General features: G+C 38.9%; 1 protein-coding gene across 2 annotated transcripts in view; it reads right to left on the bottom strand.

The window, feature by feature from the left end:
• Positions 1-18,015, bottom strand: part of cramp1 (cramped chromatin regulator homolog 1) — a 55,863-nt gene that overhangs the window by 10,468 nt on the left and 27,380 nt on the right. For both annotated transcript variants that reach the window (XM_060840477.1, XM_060840478.1), the window contains exons 10-17: positions 16,105-17,421; positions 14,313-14,478; positions 9,685-9,875; positions 7,411-7,485; positions 5,211-5,289; positions 2,772-2,873; positions 1,856-2,040; positions 414-624 (exon numbers count right to left, since the gene is read on the bottom strand). In XM_060840477.1, coding sequence (XP_060696460.1) covers positions 414-624; positions 1,856-2,040; positions 2,772-2,873; positions 5,211-5,289; positions 7,411-7,485; positions 9,685-9,875; positions 14,313-14,478; positions 16,105-17,421 — 2,326 coding nt within the window. The remainder of the gene's footprint in view (positions 1-413; positions 625-1,855; positions 2,041-2,771; positions 2,874-5,210; positions 5,290-7,410; positions 7,486-9,684; positions 9,876-14,312; positions 14,479-16,104; positions 17,422-18,015) is intronic.

Here is an 18,015-nt window from a genome sequence, read left to right as displayed (position 1 = left end):
TTCATTAGCTATATGTTGGGACTCCTTTGGTCACATATACCAGTAAATGCAAGACTTTTCTTTAAGTATAGCTCATACACACAATTTAATTTCCTGTGTAGACCTACAAAATAAGGGCACAAATCAATACTTATGTGGAAGAAAAATGAGTAAAATAACAGCAACAAAGTGCGGTAAGATTAACTCTCCATTTGTTATTCAAATATTAAATTTTGAAGGCATGGCTCACTACAACATAAGCATTCAGTTTCCTAAATTATTGAGTTTCCCACTTTTGGTCTATTGTTATATTCTTACAACAGTACTTCATTACAGATACATTAAAAAGGTCTCATTTTTCAAATTAACCTGTAGCGCAATGTACAACTGATGAAGATACATAACCATCAACAATTATACAGTTTTCTACTTACCACTGACATACTGAGTAGAGTTGATAGCAAGCTCAATTATAGAGTCGCTGATTTGGCTGTGGGGTCCACCCTGGGACAATGTGTCATCAGGAGGTCCTGGTAAAGATATATCCAGGAGTGCAGAGACATTTGGAGGAGAAGTGAACAACGTGTTGGAAGCTTCACTTGGAGATGGCAGTCCATTTTGAAGTGTATGTTTTTCAAGCTCCCTCTGTGCAGAAAAGACGTATTACAGATTAAAGGCATTTAATGTAGTCACGAGGTACAGGATGCATTCTCTCAGGCAAGACAATCGTAAGCATGTTCCAGGCTAAACACCGGAATAAAAGCAGGGTTTAAAAAGCAATACTTTCAAGCAAAATACTGATGGATTTCACAGCTGCCCATGGTAGTTCAAATGCCATTTGAGTTTTGTTCTTTATTTTAGTTTAAACATCTTGCATAGAATAAAAGTTAAAAAAAAAGTGAAACTTTGGGTTCCATCCACTTAATTACACAAGAATATTGAGTTTGCTTCATTTCAGCTTGTGACAGTGAGGGTAGCTTTCACAGTCAGTCAATAAACTTGTATTCGATTGTTCTTTGAGAGCTGACTTCTGTAGATGAACAGCTCATCGGTTGAAGAGACTGATTCATTCAAATAATAAAGCAGCTGGGTGCCGCTCTCATCATTGCTTCTTTAAAGCTGACCCGGTTTCCTTCCTGTGGGCGTCCTACCCCTGCTCAAGAGGAGGTTAACATCTGGAGACTAGTGGGTTGGCAGCAGAAATGGAGGGGGTCAAGGAATATCTCATTTACAACACTGGAAGCGGCAATTCAGCCCATTGTGTCTGTTCCTGGCAGGAGAGATCTGAAGACACTAATCAGATTCTCAGGTATAGGCCTATAGCGCGCCACACCTCATCATTAAAATGAGAAGCTTATAAAATAGAGTACTTCTACAATTTTATAGGATTCTTTTTAGGTCACTTAAAACCTTCAAAATTATGCATTTATCACTGCAAATGGAAGCTATTGTGCACTGCAGACATAAGCTAGTGACTCTCATTTATCAATTATTGTTCTCAATTATAAGAAAGCTTGCTATGAAGGTTCTACCATTTTGATAAAATCTCCAACATCGAAGAACAGAATTAGTCATTTGGGAGCATATGCTGAAAAGCTCCTTCCCTCATGATGCTACTCTGTGGAGTTACTGATTAGATATACAATAGCGTCAGCGTGTTTTGGCTGCTTATATCAGCCATTAGTGAAACAGACATTCAACTCTCACTAGCCCGAACCAATTAGTAAAACTACTCTGAAAAACTATATTCATTACAAGCATGCTGTGGACATAGAACATAGCTCAGAAAAATACCTAAAGCTTGCAATACAATATTCACAATAGCACATAGACACAGCTTACAGAACACTAAATGTTGACAGCCAATGACACTCACTGTTGTCACAGTTGTTTCTGTGTTGCTTCCATTCTCTTGGATTGAGGATAATTCTTGGTCTGAGGTTACTATGGAGATCCCTTCTGTTGACAAAGTAGTCAAATCTTGTGACCTTTCTGAATCAAGTGTCTGGATCGGGCTGCCTGGAATTATGCCGGCTGTTTTAGCTGCCATATCGATTGCACCTGACACAAAAGGAACACAGTTTTGATGAATGCACTCCAATTACATCATATTTGTTTTTGATACATATATAAATAAGCATCTGACACAATTCAGAAATCTACAAGTACACCTCCGTATAATAGTTCAGTAATGTACAGCATGTTCCAAAAACTAAAACTGCATAGATGAAACCTCAGAGAAAGCTTCCAAAAAGTATTGTTAACAGACAATAATGTTGATACGTCATTACAAAGTTATAATTCAATTAAACAGGAGTAGAATGGGCTAGGAAATACAGAATTGGCCAGTAAAGCTATAACAAGGAAAAAGTTTTCACATCGAAGGTGAAATGCATAACCAAAATGGTCTTATAACAAACAAATGAACACATACAGAGCCACAGAATAATGGCTAGTAAACAAAACAAAATTGACCTTTGCTATCACAAAATGTAGAGGGATAATATTAACATTTCTGCAATAAAGAATCTGATAATTATGTTCACTAAATTACAAGGGTAATAACATGCAATTGAGCGTGATGTTTATTGAACTATGACAACCCATAGCATTAATTTTAAAAAATTAGCAGCTAGCCCTTCGATCTTCTTAATTAAAAGATTGACTACGGCTCTTCACAATCTATAAATCAAGAGGACTTACAAGAAAAATAAAAGATTGATAACATATAAAATTCAAAATGCTACATTTGGTTCTTTTGAAAAATAACTTTTGTAACAATTGCAACTTACTAGAGAGCTGGCTAGTAGATGCTGGAATGGCTTTTGGAACAATAGGACGAGCTAGAGATGCTTTGGAAAGTGATGACTGAAGAGGACGGAAAGAACCTGTACCTAAAAAAAACCAAAAGCACACAGGTCTCACCTGAGAGTATAGGATGAGCGGGGATAAAATTTTAAAATTAGAGGCATTGAGTTTGAGAAACCAAATAGTCATAGAGATGTACAGCATGGAAACAGACCCTTTGGTACAACACGTCCATGTCGACACTTAACATTGTAGTTGTGCTGCTGAAAAGTGTGACTTTAAATGAAACAACTTTAAGGCAATTAGGTTTTTCTCCAACCAAGATAAAACCTGTAGAAATGCACCATAGGCGAGTTCCACCCATAGCCCAAACAAGTTCAGGTTAGGTGGATTGGCAATACTGAATTACCCTGCAATATCCAGGAATATGCAGGTTACATGGATTAATCATAGTAAATGTGGGGCTATGGGGATAGTGTGGAATGCTGGGTTTCAGTGGGATGCTCTTTGGAGGGTTGATGCAGACTTGAGCTAAATGGCCTCTTTCTGCACCACAGACATTCTACAATACAGGATGGTGTAGAAAGGCTCGTCTCCTGGTCTGAACAGTAACAAGTGGAATTTAACCCTGTAAAGTGTGAGGCAATGCAGTTTGGGAAGACGAACAAGGCAAGGGTGTACACGTTGAATAGTAAGACTCTAGGAAGTAGAGGATCAGAGGGACTTTGGTGTGTTTGTCCGTGGATCCTTGAAGGCAACAGGACAGATAGATAAAGTAACTAAAGAAGCATGTGGGACACTTGCTTTTATTAATCAAGGTACTGAATACAAGAGCAAGGGGCAGCTTATGATGGAGATGTATATAATGTTAGTTAAGCCACTGTTGCACTGCTGTGTGCAGTTCTGATTGCCACTCTAAAGGAAGGGCATGGCTACACTGGAGAGGGTGCGAATGAGATGTTGTCACCAACATGTTTTCTGAGCTAAAGCAATTCAGCTACAAAGAAAGATTGGATAGACTGGGGTTGTTTTCTTCAGAGCAGAGAATGTTGACTGACGTGTACAAAGTTATGAGGGGTATAGGTAGGGAGAAATCTTTTTCCATTCGAAGAGGGACATATAACCAGAAAGCTGAGCATTTGAAATGCCACAACATACAGGTTACAGGCCAAGTACTGGAAACTTTGATCAGAATAGATTAACATTTGATAACTGGCTGGACTCAATGGGCAGAAAGGTCCTTTCCCATCCCATAAAAACACTATGACTATAATTTCTCTTTTAGATAAATGTCCAGCCTTGAGGTCTGTTTTTTTGTCTGGTGGGGTTTCCATTTCTCTTGTTTATAATATTTACCTTCATGGTTTCTGTTTGAATAGTTTGTTTTTACTTGTCCTAATACCACTGAACTTATCTTGCACTCGCTTGTCATTCAATACCATCTGCCTCCTACCTTTTTCTGGATCTTTCTTTTCATTCTTATTTGTCTTCTCCTCAACCTATCTCTTGCCTGCTTAAGCTTATCATATTTCTGAAGGGCTCATGCCCGAAACGTTGATTCTCCTGTTCCTTGGATGCTGCCTGACCTGCTGCGCTTTTCCAGCAACACATTTTCAGCTCTGATCTCTAGCATCTGCAGTCCTCACTTTCTCCTAAGGTTATCATGTCTCTAATTGCCTCTGATTTTGATGCAAGGCCATTGATCTGAAAACCTGAGCTGGATGCTTCTGCTGTCTTCAGGACTCCAACATCCCAACAAAAGAGGGCACCTGAGCAGGCACTTGCCAGCAGCACAGCGACATCCCGGAGGTACCTCCAAATGGTGCATTAAGGTCAGCAAACAGGCTTCCATTAGAACGATAGGTAAGTGACTTTGAGGATGATTCAAAATGGAGGCACCATTGAAGGCGCCATAAATCTTTTAGAATGGAGAAGCGGAGAGGCCCTCAGATTGAAGGCATAACCATTCCGAATGGCTCATTAGAGTCAAGGAGAATACCCTCGGGGGAATAGAGCTTATACAGTGAAGTCACCTCTCAATGCAAGCCACTGCAGAGTTTGATTCTGGCATGAGGAGTCTCCACTGCTAGCAGAATTGCTTCATTCAGGTGTCCATTATGTAAATTGAGCAATGATCTGTGCAATCAGTTAACCTGCTTGTCAGTCTGTCTGTGGGAATGTGTACTTGGTGGCCAGAATGTGCCAGTATGCCATTTGTATGCTTCCCACTATTTTCCTAGTTGATATCACCACCCTCCAAAGCCTCCAAACCCCTCTCAAAAATACAGCATTCTGGGGCCATGACAGTCTAGCTTATGGACTCTGGTTTTCTCTCTACAGATGCTGCCTGACCTGCCACACATCCCACATTTACTTTTATGTTATTCTGTTGATCTGTGATCTGTTCAAGTGATTACAGATACCTGTGGCAGAATTGGACAAGATGGAAAAGGAACAAACATGTTGAGAGGAATTTCCAGTTGGCCGTGGTAACAGAGTTCGCTGTAAAAAGATTAGAAAAAGAAGAATGCTTTACTCAGCAAGAAATGAACACAAATTTCAATTTGAATAGAATGGTATTTAATATTTATATTAAATCTATATTTTATTCTTTCTTAAAATATGCATAGAACAAAAATATTAAATATTCTCAACTAGATGATAAATGTTAATTAATAAATATTTGGTGTACTAAAATGAATTTTAAACTTCCCCATTTTTTGGGACCTCAGTTCACATTTCTACAGCTCAAAATTGCCCAAGTAAAACATACCAAAATATGGCAGGAATAGAAAAATAAATCCAATAAATGCAATTCTGAGCATGGAACTGAGGAGTAGATCACTCAGCCCTCAAGCCTATTCTGCCATTTCAGATCTGTGCTCAAGTCCACATAACTGCCTCTGGTAAATTTAAAATTCACCACTGATCTAGCATCAACTGCAATTTGTGCAAGACAGTTACAAACATCTACCACCCTGTGTGTGTGTAGGAACGCTTCCTAACATTTCTCACAAATGCTCTGGTCCTAATTATTTTGACAATGCCACCTAATTCTAGTATCTCCAACCCAATCATTTCTTGTTGATACCTTGAAGACTTCGATCCGATTACCCTTCCATCTTCCAAAATTTGCCTCCCATTCACCTGTCCTCATCCAATTGCCCATTATTCTTTAAACCTTACTTGCCTGCCTTGTCCACAGACCCACTGTAACCAAAATGCAGTCAACCTGGTCTTCAATCTCCAGCTCAGAGCAAGTCAAGCTACTGCAAAAATAGGTGAGAGATTCTTCCATTCTGCAATTCCTTGCTGAGACATTGAAAACAACTCAATAGAATAAACAACTCAAACAACTGGATAAATATGTCATTTATTCTCAGTACCCATTGAAGATAGCATATGCATGCAGAGCTGTCTCAGTAAAATAGGAACAGGGGAGATGGTCTTTTTTTCATCTCTACTTCAACCTCAGTAATTTTAATTAAAATTTACATCTAGCATGTCATTTCAAAACATCCTTTTGTACATCTTATAATTAAATTATTTGCCCGTACAAATATTCGATCATAAGACCATAAGACATTAGAAGTAGGCCAGTCTATTGAGTCTGCAGCCATTCAACAAAATCATGGCTGAGCTAATAACCCTTAACCCCATTTCCCTGCCTTATCCATATAACTCTTGATTCTTTTTCTGGTTAAAAATCTTGGTTTCTTAGTCTCAAATATACTTAAATGACCCACCCTCAACAGCCTTCTACAGTAAAGAATTCCACAGAAATATTCTTCATCTGTTTTAAATAGGCAACTCTTACTTTGAGATTGTGCTCTCTGGTCCTAGATTCTCCCACAAGCAGCAGCAACTTCTCCACATCTTTCCTGTCCAGCTCCCTAAGAATCTTGTATGTTTCAATAAGGGCTCCTCTCATTCTTCTAAACTGAGTACAAACCCAAGCTCTGCACTGAGCAAAACTCCCTCTATATCCAGAATCAACCTAGTGAACGTTCGCTGGATCATCTCCAAAACTACTTCCCTTTAGATGAGGAGGCCAAAACTGTTTACATTAATAACTAGTGCCTCGAATAGTTTTACAATACCTTCCTATTTTAATACCACATTCTCTTCGAAATAAAGGTCAACAGTCCATTTGCCTTCCCCAGTTGAACAGTGAGGGTAGTTATCGCAGCAGCTGTTACACAGCACTCATTTTCAATGCAAGGTAATGAAATGAGCCACTAATTTGGTAGAGTTGGTTCCAAGTAGGCCAGCACACTGGTAGACAGCCCTCCTTTTATATCATATTTGACAATTCAACAAACAAACAATCTGACCCTGAAGCAAGCATGCTACTAGCTAAATCAAGATGACAAAACATTTGACATGACACAAGTACAGACTTGTACACTAGGTCCCTATTTATAACAGCTAGAAATACAAATTTGTGGATTTATTGCCATAACATGTAAAATAAAATGGAAGCAATACACATTTGCACAGAATACACAAATCAAGTTGGATAACAACACTGAACAATATTTCAAATTCATCAAACACATTTGTGCTGTAAAGAACACAAGAGTTCAAAAGTTTAGCTCACAAACACATTTAAATAACATTTACCTGAACCACTAGCGGCTTGCGTGGGCGATTATTTCGTAACTTCCTTTGTTTGGGTAAGTAAATGTCTGGTGGCCTCTGAAATAGCAACAGATGTGATCAGAGAGCCAGGTTCATAGACCTACTGATGGGCACCACAATCACTAATAAAGCATCTAGTTAAGGTTTTCTAAATGCATTGAAAACTAGCTCAAGGCAATGTGGGCTATTGTTGGAGCTGGGATTGTGAAAATTTAAACTCATTCGACTCTTAAATCAGTTTTACGGTTAATTCTACAAGCAATAGTTGATACAGGAATGAATTCTGGCCTCTGGTATGTGAGCAACCTTGAGATTTCACATTATGATAGAGAAAATAACATGCAATAATACAGTACTTTCTGTTCAAGGTGCGTTGAAACATTTTATAAGCAATGACCTACAGTGGAAATTTATTCACTGTAATTATGTAGGTTAAGCGTGCCAAATTCCAGTTTGCATAGGAAAGAATACCATTGTGACAGCAACGAGATAAATGACCAGTTCGGTGAAAACATTCACATCCCTAAAGAATTAACTACAGTTTGTTTCTAACTGTAGCTTATCACCCAGCAAAATTAAGATAAATATCCTATGAAGGAGGATTTATTTCTAGCATTGACCTCACCATTCATGCACAAATCGCATCAAGAAATCATACAGACAAATGCAAAACATTTGCAATCCACACATTTACAAAATATATAGTGAAATTATTTCAATTGTCAGAATTGAGGGCAGGTACAATCTATTAGAAGTGGTGTCTAAAGTTTTTGAGAAGGATAATGAATAGCAAATTCTTATCAACTACTCTGGATATTTCTTCACCAGATCCAATCTTGCTTTTTGATGAGGAATTAAAGAGAAGAAACATTTCTCCAAGTCATGGCAAAGTTGGACAAAGAATTTCATATGTCAAACAGCTATCCTTTAGGTTGAAATTACTGTACACTGACTCAAAATGAAAGTAGTTTGGTGTACTGCACTGCCTCGAAAAGAAAATCACAGCCTTGTTACTCTCATTTGATACTTTTTACAATAATGAACGTATGCATACAAACAAGGAGAGAAGCAGGCCACTCATTCAATGAGACTAGGGCAGATATGATTACTCCACACTCCTGTTCACGCCTGATAACCTTTCGCTCCTTTGCTCATTAAGAATCTACCTACCTAGCTCTATGTTACAAACATTCAAAAAACTCCAGTAAGAGTGTTTCATGGACTCCCTTGAGAAATCTTTGAGAAAAAAAAAGACTTGCCCTCATCTGTGTTAAATGACTGACCCCTTGCATTTAAACCACGACCTCTAGTTCAAGATTCTACCACAAAAGAAATATTCATTCCACATAAAGGCCACTTAGGATCTTACATATTTCAATCACGTCACCTTCTGGTCTTCTAAACACCAGCAGATACAAGCCTAACCTATCCAACATTTCCTCTTAAGCTAACCCACCCATTATGGGTATTCTCTGAATTATGTCAATGCATTTACATTCTTCCTTCGATAAGGAAGCCAATATTATACACAGTACTCCAGATATGGCCTGACCAATGTCCTGTATAACTGAAGCATAACATATTCAATTCCCCTTGCAATATGAAGTAACATTCTATTAGCTTTCCTAATTATTTACTACACCTGCTTATTAACCTCTTATCAACATCAAGGTAGTTTTTCATAAATTAGTATTTGGGTTAGTTATAAACAGCTGAAGCTTAAGTTAAGATTTTTCTAACATGAGTTACATTTTGTTTTGCATTTTCTGGAGTCACATGTAGGCCAGACCAGACAAGGACTTCAGTGAATCAGATGAGCTTTACAACTATCAATGACTTGTGTTACATTCCAGATTTAATAATTAAATTTAAATTTAACTGATGTCTTTACAGCATTAACCTAGGTCTCTGGTAATCGCTACTGATTTGAGAGTGCAGTAATCAGCAGAATTGTATGCTTTCATTTTAGCTGTGTTGGCATATGTGAATTGCTTGGAAAGCCAGCATGTTTTGTCAATCCACTACCTGATTGCCCTTGAGAAGTTAGCGGTGAACGACCTACTTGAACCACTACACTCCATGGGTGTAGAAAAAGGAATACAGCTGTTAGGGAGGGAATTCCAAGATTTTGACTCAGTCAAACTGGCAAATTATTACATCCCATCTTTTAATACACAGCGCTATTATCATCAACCACAGTAAAAAGTGCACTTGTTCTCTTCTTCAGTCACATTTACAGAAGAAATTTCAACTCACACTGAAAGAATCCAGTCGCTGCCTGAAGGTCAAGTCAGTCTCTTTGCTGGGTGAATATATTTTGTTATGCCTACTGTTGGGTGGTAAAATTGTAGGAACAGCAAAAACCCCACTATCTGCATCATTGCTTGAACTTCCTGAGCTACCAGATGAACATGGCACCACCAACGTCTTCTGTACATTACGCATTCCTGAAAATAATTAAATGATTAAATATTTAATATGTGCAAACATTTTAGTTCTCATTTGACATCCAAATATACACTTTCCTCTTCAAGGTGTGTGCTTTCAGCATTCGTCATGCAGTTAGCATGTTATAAAGAAAAGATCAAATGCTGGAAACACCCAGCAATTTGGGCAGGATCTGGAGAGAAAAGCAGTTAACATTTCAGATCATGATGATTTTACATCAGAAAAGGTACTTTCAGATTATCTTGATCTGAAATCATGTGATGGGAGATTGATAAAACTTCACAATGCAAGGACTCAGTAATTAGTATCTGCATCAGGGAACAAAACAGAGAACATAGAACATTACAGTGCAGTACAGGCCCTTTGGCTCTCGATGTTGCGCCAACCTGTGAAACCAATCTGAAGCCCATCTCAATGATACTATTGGTCTCACAGGTTGGCACAACACGAGAGACGAAGGGCCTGTACTGCACTGTACAGTTGGCAAGTTTACTACTGTTACAGGCAGAGCGTTCCATGCCTTTACTACTCTGAATAAAGAAACTACCTCTGATATCTGTCCTGTATCTAAGATCCCTCAAATTAAAGCTATGCCCCCTCATGCTAGCCATCACCATCCAAGGAAAAAGGCTGTCACTGTCCATCCTATCCAATCCTCTGATCATCTTATATATCTCAATTAAGTCACCTCTCAACATTCTCTTTAATGAAACAGCCTCAAGTCCCTCAACCTTTCCTCATAAGACCTACCCTCCATACCAGGCAACATCCTCGTACATCTCCTCTGAACCCTTTCTAAAGCTTCCACATCCTTCGTATAATGTGGTGACCAGAACTGTAAGCAATACTCTAAGTGCAGCCGCACCAGAGTTTTGTACAGCTGCAGCATGGCTTCATGGCTCTGAAACTCAATCCCTCTACTAATAAACCTAACACACCGTACACTTTCTTAACAGCCCTATCAACCTGGGTGGCAATTTTCAGGGATCAACGTACACAGACACTGAGATCTCTCTATTCATCTGCACTACCAAGAATCTTACCATTAGCCCAGTACTCTGTATTCCTGTTACTCCTTCCCAAGTGAATCACCTCTCACTTTTCCACATTAAACTCCATTTACCACCACTCAGTCCAGGTCTGCACCTTATCTATGCCCCTCTGTAACCTACATCATCCTTTGGCACTATCCACAAATCCACCGACCTCAGTCACCTGCAAATTTCTTAACCAAACCTTCTATGCCCTCATCCAGATCATTTATAAAAACAACAAACAGCAGTGGCCCGAAACAGATCCTCGAGGTACACCACTAGTAACTGAACTCCAAGGTAAACATTTCCCATCAACTACTACCCTCGGTCTTCTTTCAGCTAGCCAATTTCTGATCCAAACTGCCAAATCACCCTCAATCCCATACCTCCAAATTTTCTGCAATAGTGTACCATGGGGAACCTCATCAAACGCCTTACTGAAATCCATATACAATCAACCGTTTTACCCTCATCCTCCTGTTTGGTCACCTTCTCAAAGAACTCAATAAGGTTTGTGAGGCTTGACCAACCCTTCACAAAGTGTTGACCATCCTTAATCAAATTATTCCTTTCTAGATGATTATAAATCCTATCTCTTATGATCCTTTCCAACACTTTACCCACAACCGAAGTAAGGCTCACTGGTCTATAATTAACAAGGTTGCCTCTACTCCCCTTCTTGAACAAGGGGACAACATTTGCTATCCTCCAGTCATCTGGCACTATTTTTGTAGTCAATGACGACATAAAGATCAAAGCCAAAGGTTCTGAAATCTCCTCCCTGGCTTCCAGAGAATCCTAGGATAAATCCCATCTGGCCCAGGGGATCAGAAGTATAACTGTTGACCTGATTTGGCTCCCAACACCCTCAATTTAAAATTCTGATAACGTAACCACTTCATGGCTTATCTCTATAACCTCCTCCAGCCCCATAACCTCCAGTTTTTCATCCAAACTTTGTGCACCTGATTCTGACATTTACTGTATTTCTTCATTCACAGTACACTGGCAGCCAATTCATGAATCACCTGGACTTCCTTGGTCTGACATTTAAGCACTGCCAGCCCCACCCTCATCTCACGTACTCCCTCTTTCTTTTAAGGCACTGCTTTAACCCAAACTTTTGGACAAAGCCTTTGCTTGGTTCTTCTAATAACTTTCTTTCTGATGATGTCCAATTTCTTTCTTTCTTTCTTTTTTAAATATGCTTCTGTATAAAGGCTCTAAGCCAATAACAATCGCTGTGAAAAGTCAGGAATTGAGCAATGTTCATCGGGTACAAAAAGCCAGAGTCTTTGGACAAGGTTTACATTTTATTACTTTTAAAGAATGCTTATGTCAGTGGCTGCAGTCTGGAGCATTTCTGTTAGGATCAGGAATTGATGGACAAAATAGAGGGTGATGCCCATATCCGCAGAATCGTTTTCTGCGGTTTCAGTTACCCGCGATTTACCACAGCCTGAATATATTACAGGGAACATTCCGAAACCAGGGACCGGGGGCTGCCGGGAAGGTTAATTTTCAATTCAAATGGATGGGTTCGCTCCTCTCTGCGGTTTCAGGCTTCCGTGGTACATATTGGAATGTACATTTCATTTTCACCCAGCGGGTAAGGGAGGAACTACTGTAATTTGATTAATCACGATTTATAGCAATGTCACAACATTCACTAAATTCTGATCAACAATTGTGGCAAAACTACCAACATTATCAGAACAACATAATGCTTAAAATTATACTCTAAATAACAGCTGAGGAATTGAATTTCAGTCTGTTTTCCCTTCCGTGATCCAGAGATGTGGAGGTCAACTGTAACTTACTGCCATTAAACTCAACTATTACACAGATTGGGGAACGAACCTGCAACCTACATGCAAGAGTATTTCTGGAACTTATTGGCTAAAATCAGAGACATCAAAACATGCTTTGTGACAACTTTAATAACTATCAAGTCTGTTAAACAGTAGCCAGATTGCTCTAAAAGATCTTGACAGAAATGCAAAAGAGCAAGGAGTGAACACAAAGCAAGGATCTCCTCAGAAATGAGAGTGTCCCAGCCCTACAAAATATTCAATTTTCAGAAGATAAACTTGCAATGGTGGTGATCAGAAAATTTGGGGATGAACACCATGGAGATTAAAATGTCAATATCATTCTGCATGCAACTTTATTTTTATCAGACATGCATTAAAAATTGCTTCGAGAGGAACAATCAAGCTCACAAATAAGAAAGCTCACTCATTATTGGCAAGGCTAAGATTAGGTGCCTATCCATATATTGCTTTCTTTTGATTTCCTTTGAAAAGGCAGTACTAGTTGGCTGCCTTCTTGATCCAGTGCGGTACAAGACCAAGGTGGTCTGACAATGCTGATGCAAGTCCAAGTCAAAATGCTGTGGGGCTTCAAAAGGAGCTTGGTGCTGATAGCGTTTTCACGTGCCTGCTGCTCTTGTCCTTTTAGATCAAGACTGCATGTTTAGGTTGTGTTGCTAAAGAAACTGTGCTAAGTTGTTCAGCACATTCTACAGATGGGATTAGTTTTGGATGGTATCATGGTCAACATAGATACAGTGAGCTGAAATGCTTGTTCCTGTGCTGTACTGTTCTGTGTTCAAAATATTTTGCCAAATGTGTCCAGCATATTTGTGATAAATGACACTGATGATTTGCCATTACCACTAAATTCAATTATAAAGATGTTGTTTTTGGTTATCTTTGTTTCAATTTAATAGTACATGACTCAAGACAAGATGTAGTAGGTGAAAGCTTTCATGAATTGTTAATAATCTCCATTATCACATCCTTTTTTCCAACATACACTTCACAGGTTTTCAAATCTATATAACTCTGAAAAAAAAATCTTCCACTTGACAGTTTCATCACATCAAAACGTCATGCTGGAAAGTTTGCTTAATGCTGGAAAGACAATGATGTTGTATTTTTAAATAAAGACATTTTCAGTATTTAGAATTTCAGTAATTGTTGTATTTCTGAGCAACTCAGTGGATAGAATTTACTAGTAACAAAGGCACACAAAACTTAGCAATACATCCTCTCAGTCAATTGACACTTATGAGTGGGCTAATTGTGCCAACACCAACACAGTCATCATAACCAGCGTGAGGTCAAGAGGAGATAAAAATTTGTTGTTCAATAAAGTCTATGCAGTTCAAAAGCTACCAAGAATAGCAGAAAGAGTTGGCACCAATAAAGGTAATTATCTTTGATCTCTGCAGGTCTTCGAATGAATAGTTACACATCACAATACGACTATATTTTAGGAAAACAAACCTATGCTGAGCGGAACAGATAATAGCAAAAATTTTACATAGTAGCACATCATTGTATATGCTTAGGGTTCAGATAAATCACCATTCCTTGGACTCATCGGTCAGTCACTAACCTGAAGTAACAGTGGGAGTAACTGTTTTGTTACATCGAACTGCTGCAGCATTACGAACACAGCCAGGGCTACGTGCAAGAGTGATCACCTTTCCTGGTGGAGTGTGCATCTGATCATCTTGGTTTAACTTCATTGGAGATGTCGCCACAGAGCTAGATTCTGGACTCTATACATTATAAAAGAGCTGCATGAGACAGTAGCATCAAAATCTTCTAAGCATTCCCCAGATCTCCAAATCTCTACTTTTTAACAAGGTATCAATGGGGTAGCATGATTGGTCCAATACCATTGGAATGCTTTCACCAAACAATTTTTGCTCCTTGTTCCATATTCTAACATGCTATGAGATTCACACAGGCTTTTATAAACTATCATTGACACATATTTGTTTACAACATTGATTTTCTATAATGTTGTTAGTTATTGCTACAGTAACTAATATCCATTACTTTCAAGTCTAGGGTCTAATGGCTTAAATTTTAGTAAGGGAGAATGTAACAACATATGCTATTCTTTTGAATTCTCATCCATAATTAAAATGCAGTTAACCATAACTGCTTATTATTTTTAAATGACGGTGACTATGTCAGATCCTAACAAATGGCAAGGTTCTTTTCAGAAGAGAACAAAATCAGAGAAAAATGCAAACTTAAACCCCCAAACAAAAAACACACCAATTTCAAAATAATGCTGATATAAAGTGCTTATTTCTTCATTCTAGTGACCTGAAGAATCCTTTATTTACTTCTACGTGCAGGCTAATCCTAATTTTCGAAGGACTGCTGAGACATGAACTTTGCCTGCTGTCTGCATTGAAAATGGTATTTGCATTCTCTCAGACTCCTAGCATCTTGTTGCACAAGGAAGAAACAGACTCACTAGGACGAGCATCAATGTTCCCGACACCCTCACCACAATTAACATTTCTTGCATCAACTTTTGCATTAGATGTCACTCCTTTTGAAAATTGATCTATACCAAATCTGGCACAGAAGCCCCACAATTTCTGCTCTGACTTATCAAGCAGTGACCTGATCATACTAAACTTGGGTTAAGATGTCTTATGAATCAAAAATTAACTGCTGAGAGACTTGAAGAAATTCTACTGAAACACCAATTAGTTTTTGCATATTTCCCTGTACACTTGGGAAATATCTGACTTTATTTACAAAGCTGGAGATAGCCTGGGAAAATATTTTCACAAGAATATAATTAAGTCACTGATATTATTCATTTCAAGAATAAGTTATCTACTGTGGATACAATATTATATTACCATGTGTAGACCCAACAAATTATTTCCTCTGGTTTTATTCTACAGTTCCAAAATGAGTTTTAACCTGAAAAGGACGGGCTTCAAGGAAATGATACAACGTTGACTTGCAAATGACAGCCGGAGTTGCTAAACACATGGGCATAAGTGATCATGAACAGCAGGATGGCAGTAAGAGCTGCCTCCAGTTTAAGCCTTCCCAGTGCTTTGCGTTAGCATGCGCCACCTGGAATGGAGTGACAGCAGATTTCTTGGGTTGTTTGGTAAATGTTAATATTTTAGAAACAAATCTTTAAAGCTTCAGAGTAAATGTAAAATGCAACTTGTCTGTAGATAGGAACTTATCAGTTACCTTTTTACAACTTTCAGTTTTAGGAACTTTTTTACAAATTAAAAATCAAAATAATGTACAGATGTATTAAATGTTGATTTATTCTCGGTCTGCCTTTAAAATAACATTTAATTAGTTTTAACAGAAACCATCTTTGTGATTCCCACTGACTGAATCATTATACTCACAGGTTTAGGATTCACTTCAGTGGAGATAATCTGCAGCAAGCATTTCAGCAACCTCTGACTTGTACCCCTAGTCCTCTCCGTTTCCTCTGAATTATTCCGTGAGGTCTGCACCCAGTCATACTCGAGCTGCAATTTGTTGGGTTTCCCCAGCATGAGGTACAATTCAGCCAATGTCAAATTCTCAGAGGTACTCGGACTCCAGCCATCCTCCTGCACCTGCTGGGCCAAGTGGGTACTATCCTCTTTCAGTGGCTTTGGAACAATGCTGGCACTACTGAGTTGTCCCTGAGAGGGCACAGTAATTATTGAGGCCTGCCTCATCAGGCAGTCGGTCTCAGACACCTCTTGGGTGCATGACACTGGCTGTTCACGAGTGCAATTAGAAGGTATTGTCCTATTATCAGCATCATCTAGTGTAGTCAAACTAGGTGACTTTAAAGTGGTATCATTGGCCAACTGCGACCCTGAAATGGCAAGTTTTTCATTGTTCAGTTCCATCATTTCTACGTTTTCCAAATGCACAGCACTGGGATCACCAGAAAATCCATTTATGTGTGAAGCAGTAACATCCTTTTCAGAGGATTTGACCTTACACGTACACCTCTCTGGAACTACCAAGTTCTGACAAGATTTCATGTAACGAGGAACTGGGTCCAAGAGGGATATTTCATCAGTGCTCATAATCCCCCCACATACACAGAGCTCAGCAGTGGTAGTTACTTCTGAGGACTCCATAACAGTCGCTTCATTACCGTTGCATTCTTCAGTAGAAACCTCTGAATTAGATTTAGGTGAATGAAACAGACTTTCTCCATTTTCTCCCAACTCTTGCTGTCCCACATCAAAATCCTCTGGTTTTGGACTGTCTTGCTGGACAGCTGCCTCTTCAGCAGATATACCTTCTGAAGGTGGCATTTCATCTTCAGTGCTTTGTGTTCCTTCTCCAGTCAACAACCCAGTCATTTTGTTACCATTTCGCCCCTCTATTGTGGCCCGCATTTGCTTAACAGGTCCTTTCATTGTGCCCTGTGCACCTTGGTTGACAGGAACCATCACATCCTTGGTGACAGAGGCTTTAGATAGAGTCTGTGCTGGTGGGTGCAAATGAGTGTCTTTTACAGTTTGTCTGCATCTCCCAGTTTCCTGCCAGTGCACTGTACAACAAGCTTTTGAATGAACCACCTTTGCCACTCCAGGTAATGCAGTCAATGTACAATTCTCTGCAGGATACAGATGGAGTTCTGTCTTTTCATCAAGTCCCACACCCCTCGATTCATTATCTCCAGAGTCCTGCTGGCGTTCTTCTAATGATTTGCGCTAAGATCAAGGTTAAGGTGAAGCAACAAATGAGACATTACCAGAATGCTGTTTAGATTAATTAAAATTGATTTAATTTTTTTTGCCTGGCCAGCTCAGTTTGATTGGTATTGCAATTAGTAGCAAAACAAAAGGGAAAAAAGAAAGAAGTCAATGCATATTTCATTACTTCAGCATGTTGCAGTTAATTACAGCCAACAAACTACTTTTGAAGTGCATTCACTACTGTAATGTAGGAAAACGCACAGCCAATTTTGTACAAATGTTCCTCCCAATAATCATGAGATAAACTGCCAAATAATTTGTTTTGGCAATGGTGGCCGAAGCATAACTTATTGGCCAAAATTCAAGGAAAAGTTCCCTGTTTCTTTTTCATAATAACGTCTTCTGCATCCATCTGAGATTGCAGACAATGACAACAGCTTTTGACACTTCCTCTATTACAACATTTTCTGGTTCTACACTAGAGTGAGTATCAGTCTAGGTTACAGACGCAAACTGGGCCTTGAGCCTCCAACTTTCCATCTTAGATAGCTGTTTTCATTAGAGAGAAGGTTGAGAAGTGACTTAATTGAGACATATAAGATAATCAGA

The sequence above is a fragment of the Hemiscyllium ocellatum genome, chromosome 20 (genome assembly GCF_020745735.1).
Source record: "Hemiscyllium ocellatum isolate sHemOce1 chromosome 20, sHemOce1.pat.X.cur, whole genome shotgun sequence".
In the NCBI taxonomy this organism is placed as follows: domain Eukaryota; kingdom Metazoa; phylum Chordata; class Chondrichthyes; order Orectolobiformes; family Hemiscylliidae; genus Hemiscyllium; species Hemiscyllium ocellatum.
The sequence above is the reverse complement of the archived record's forward strand: the minus strand, read 5'-3'. Positions and strand labels throughout refer to the sequence as shown.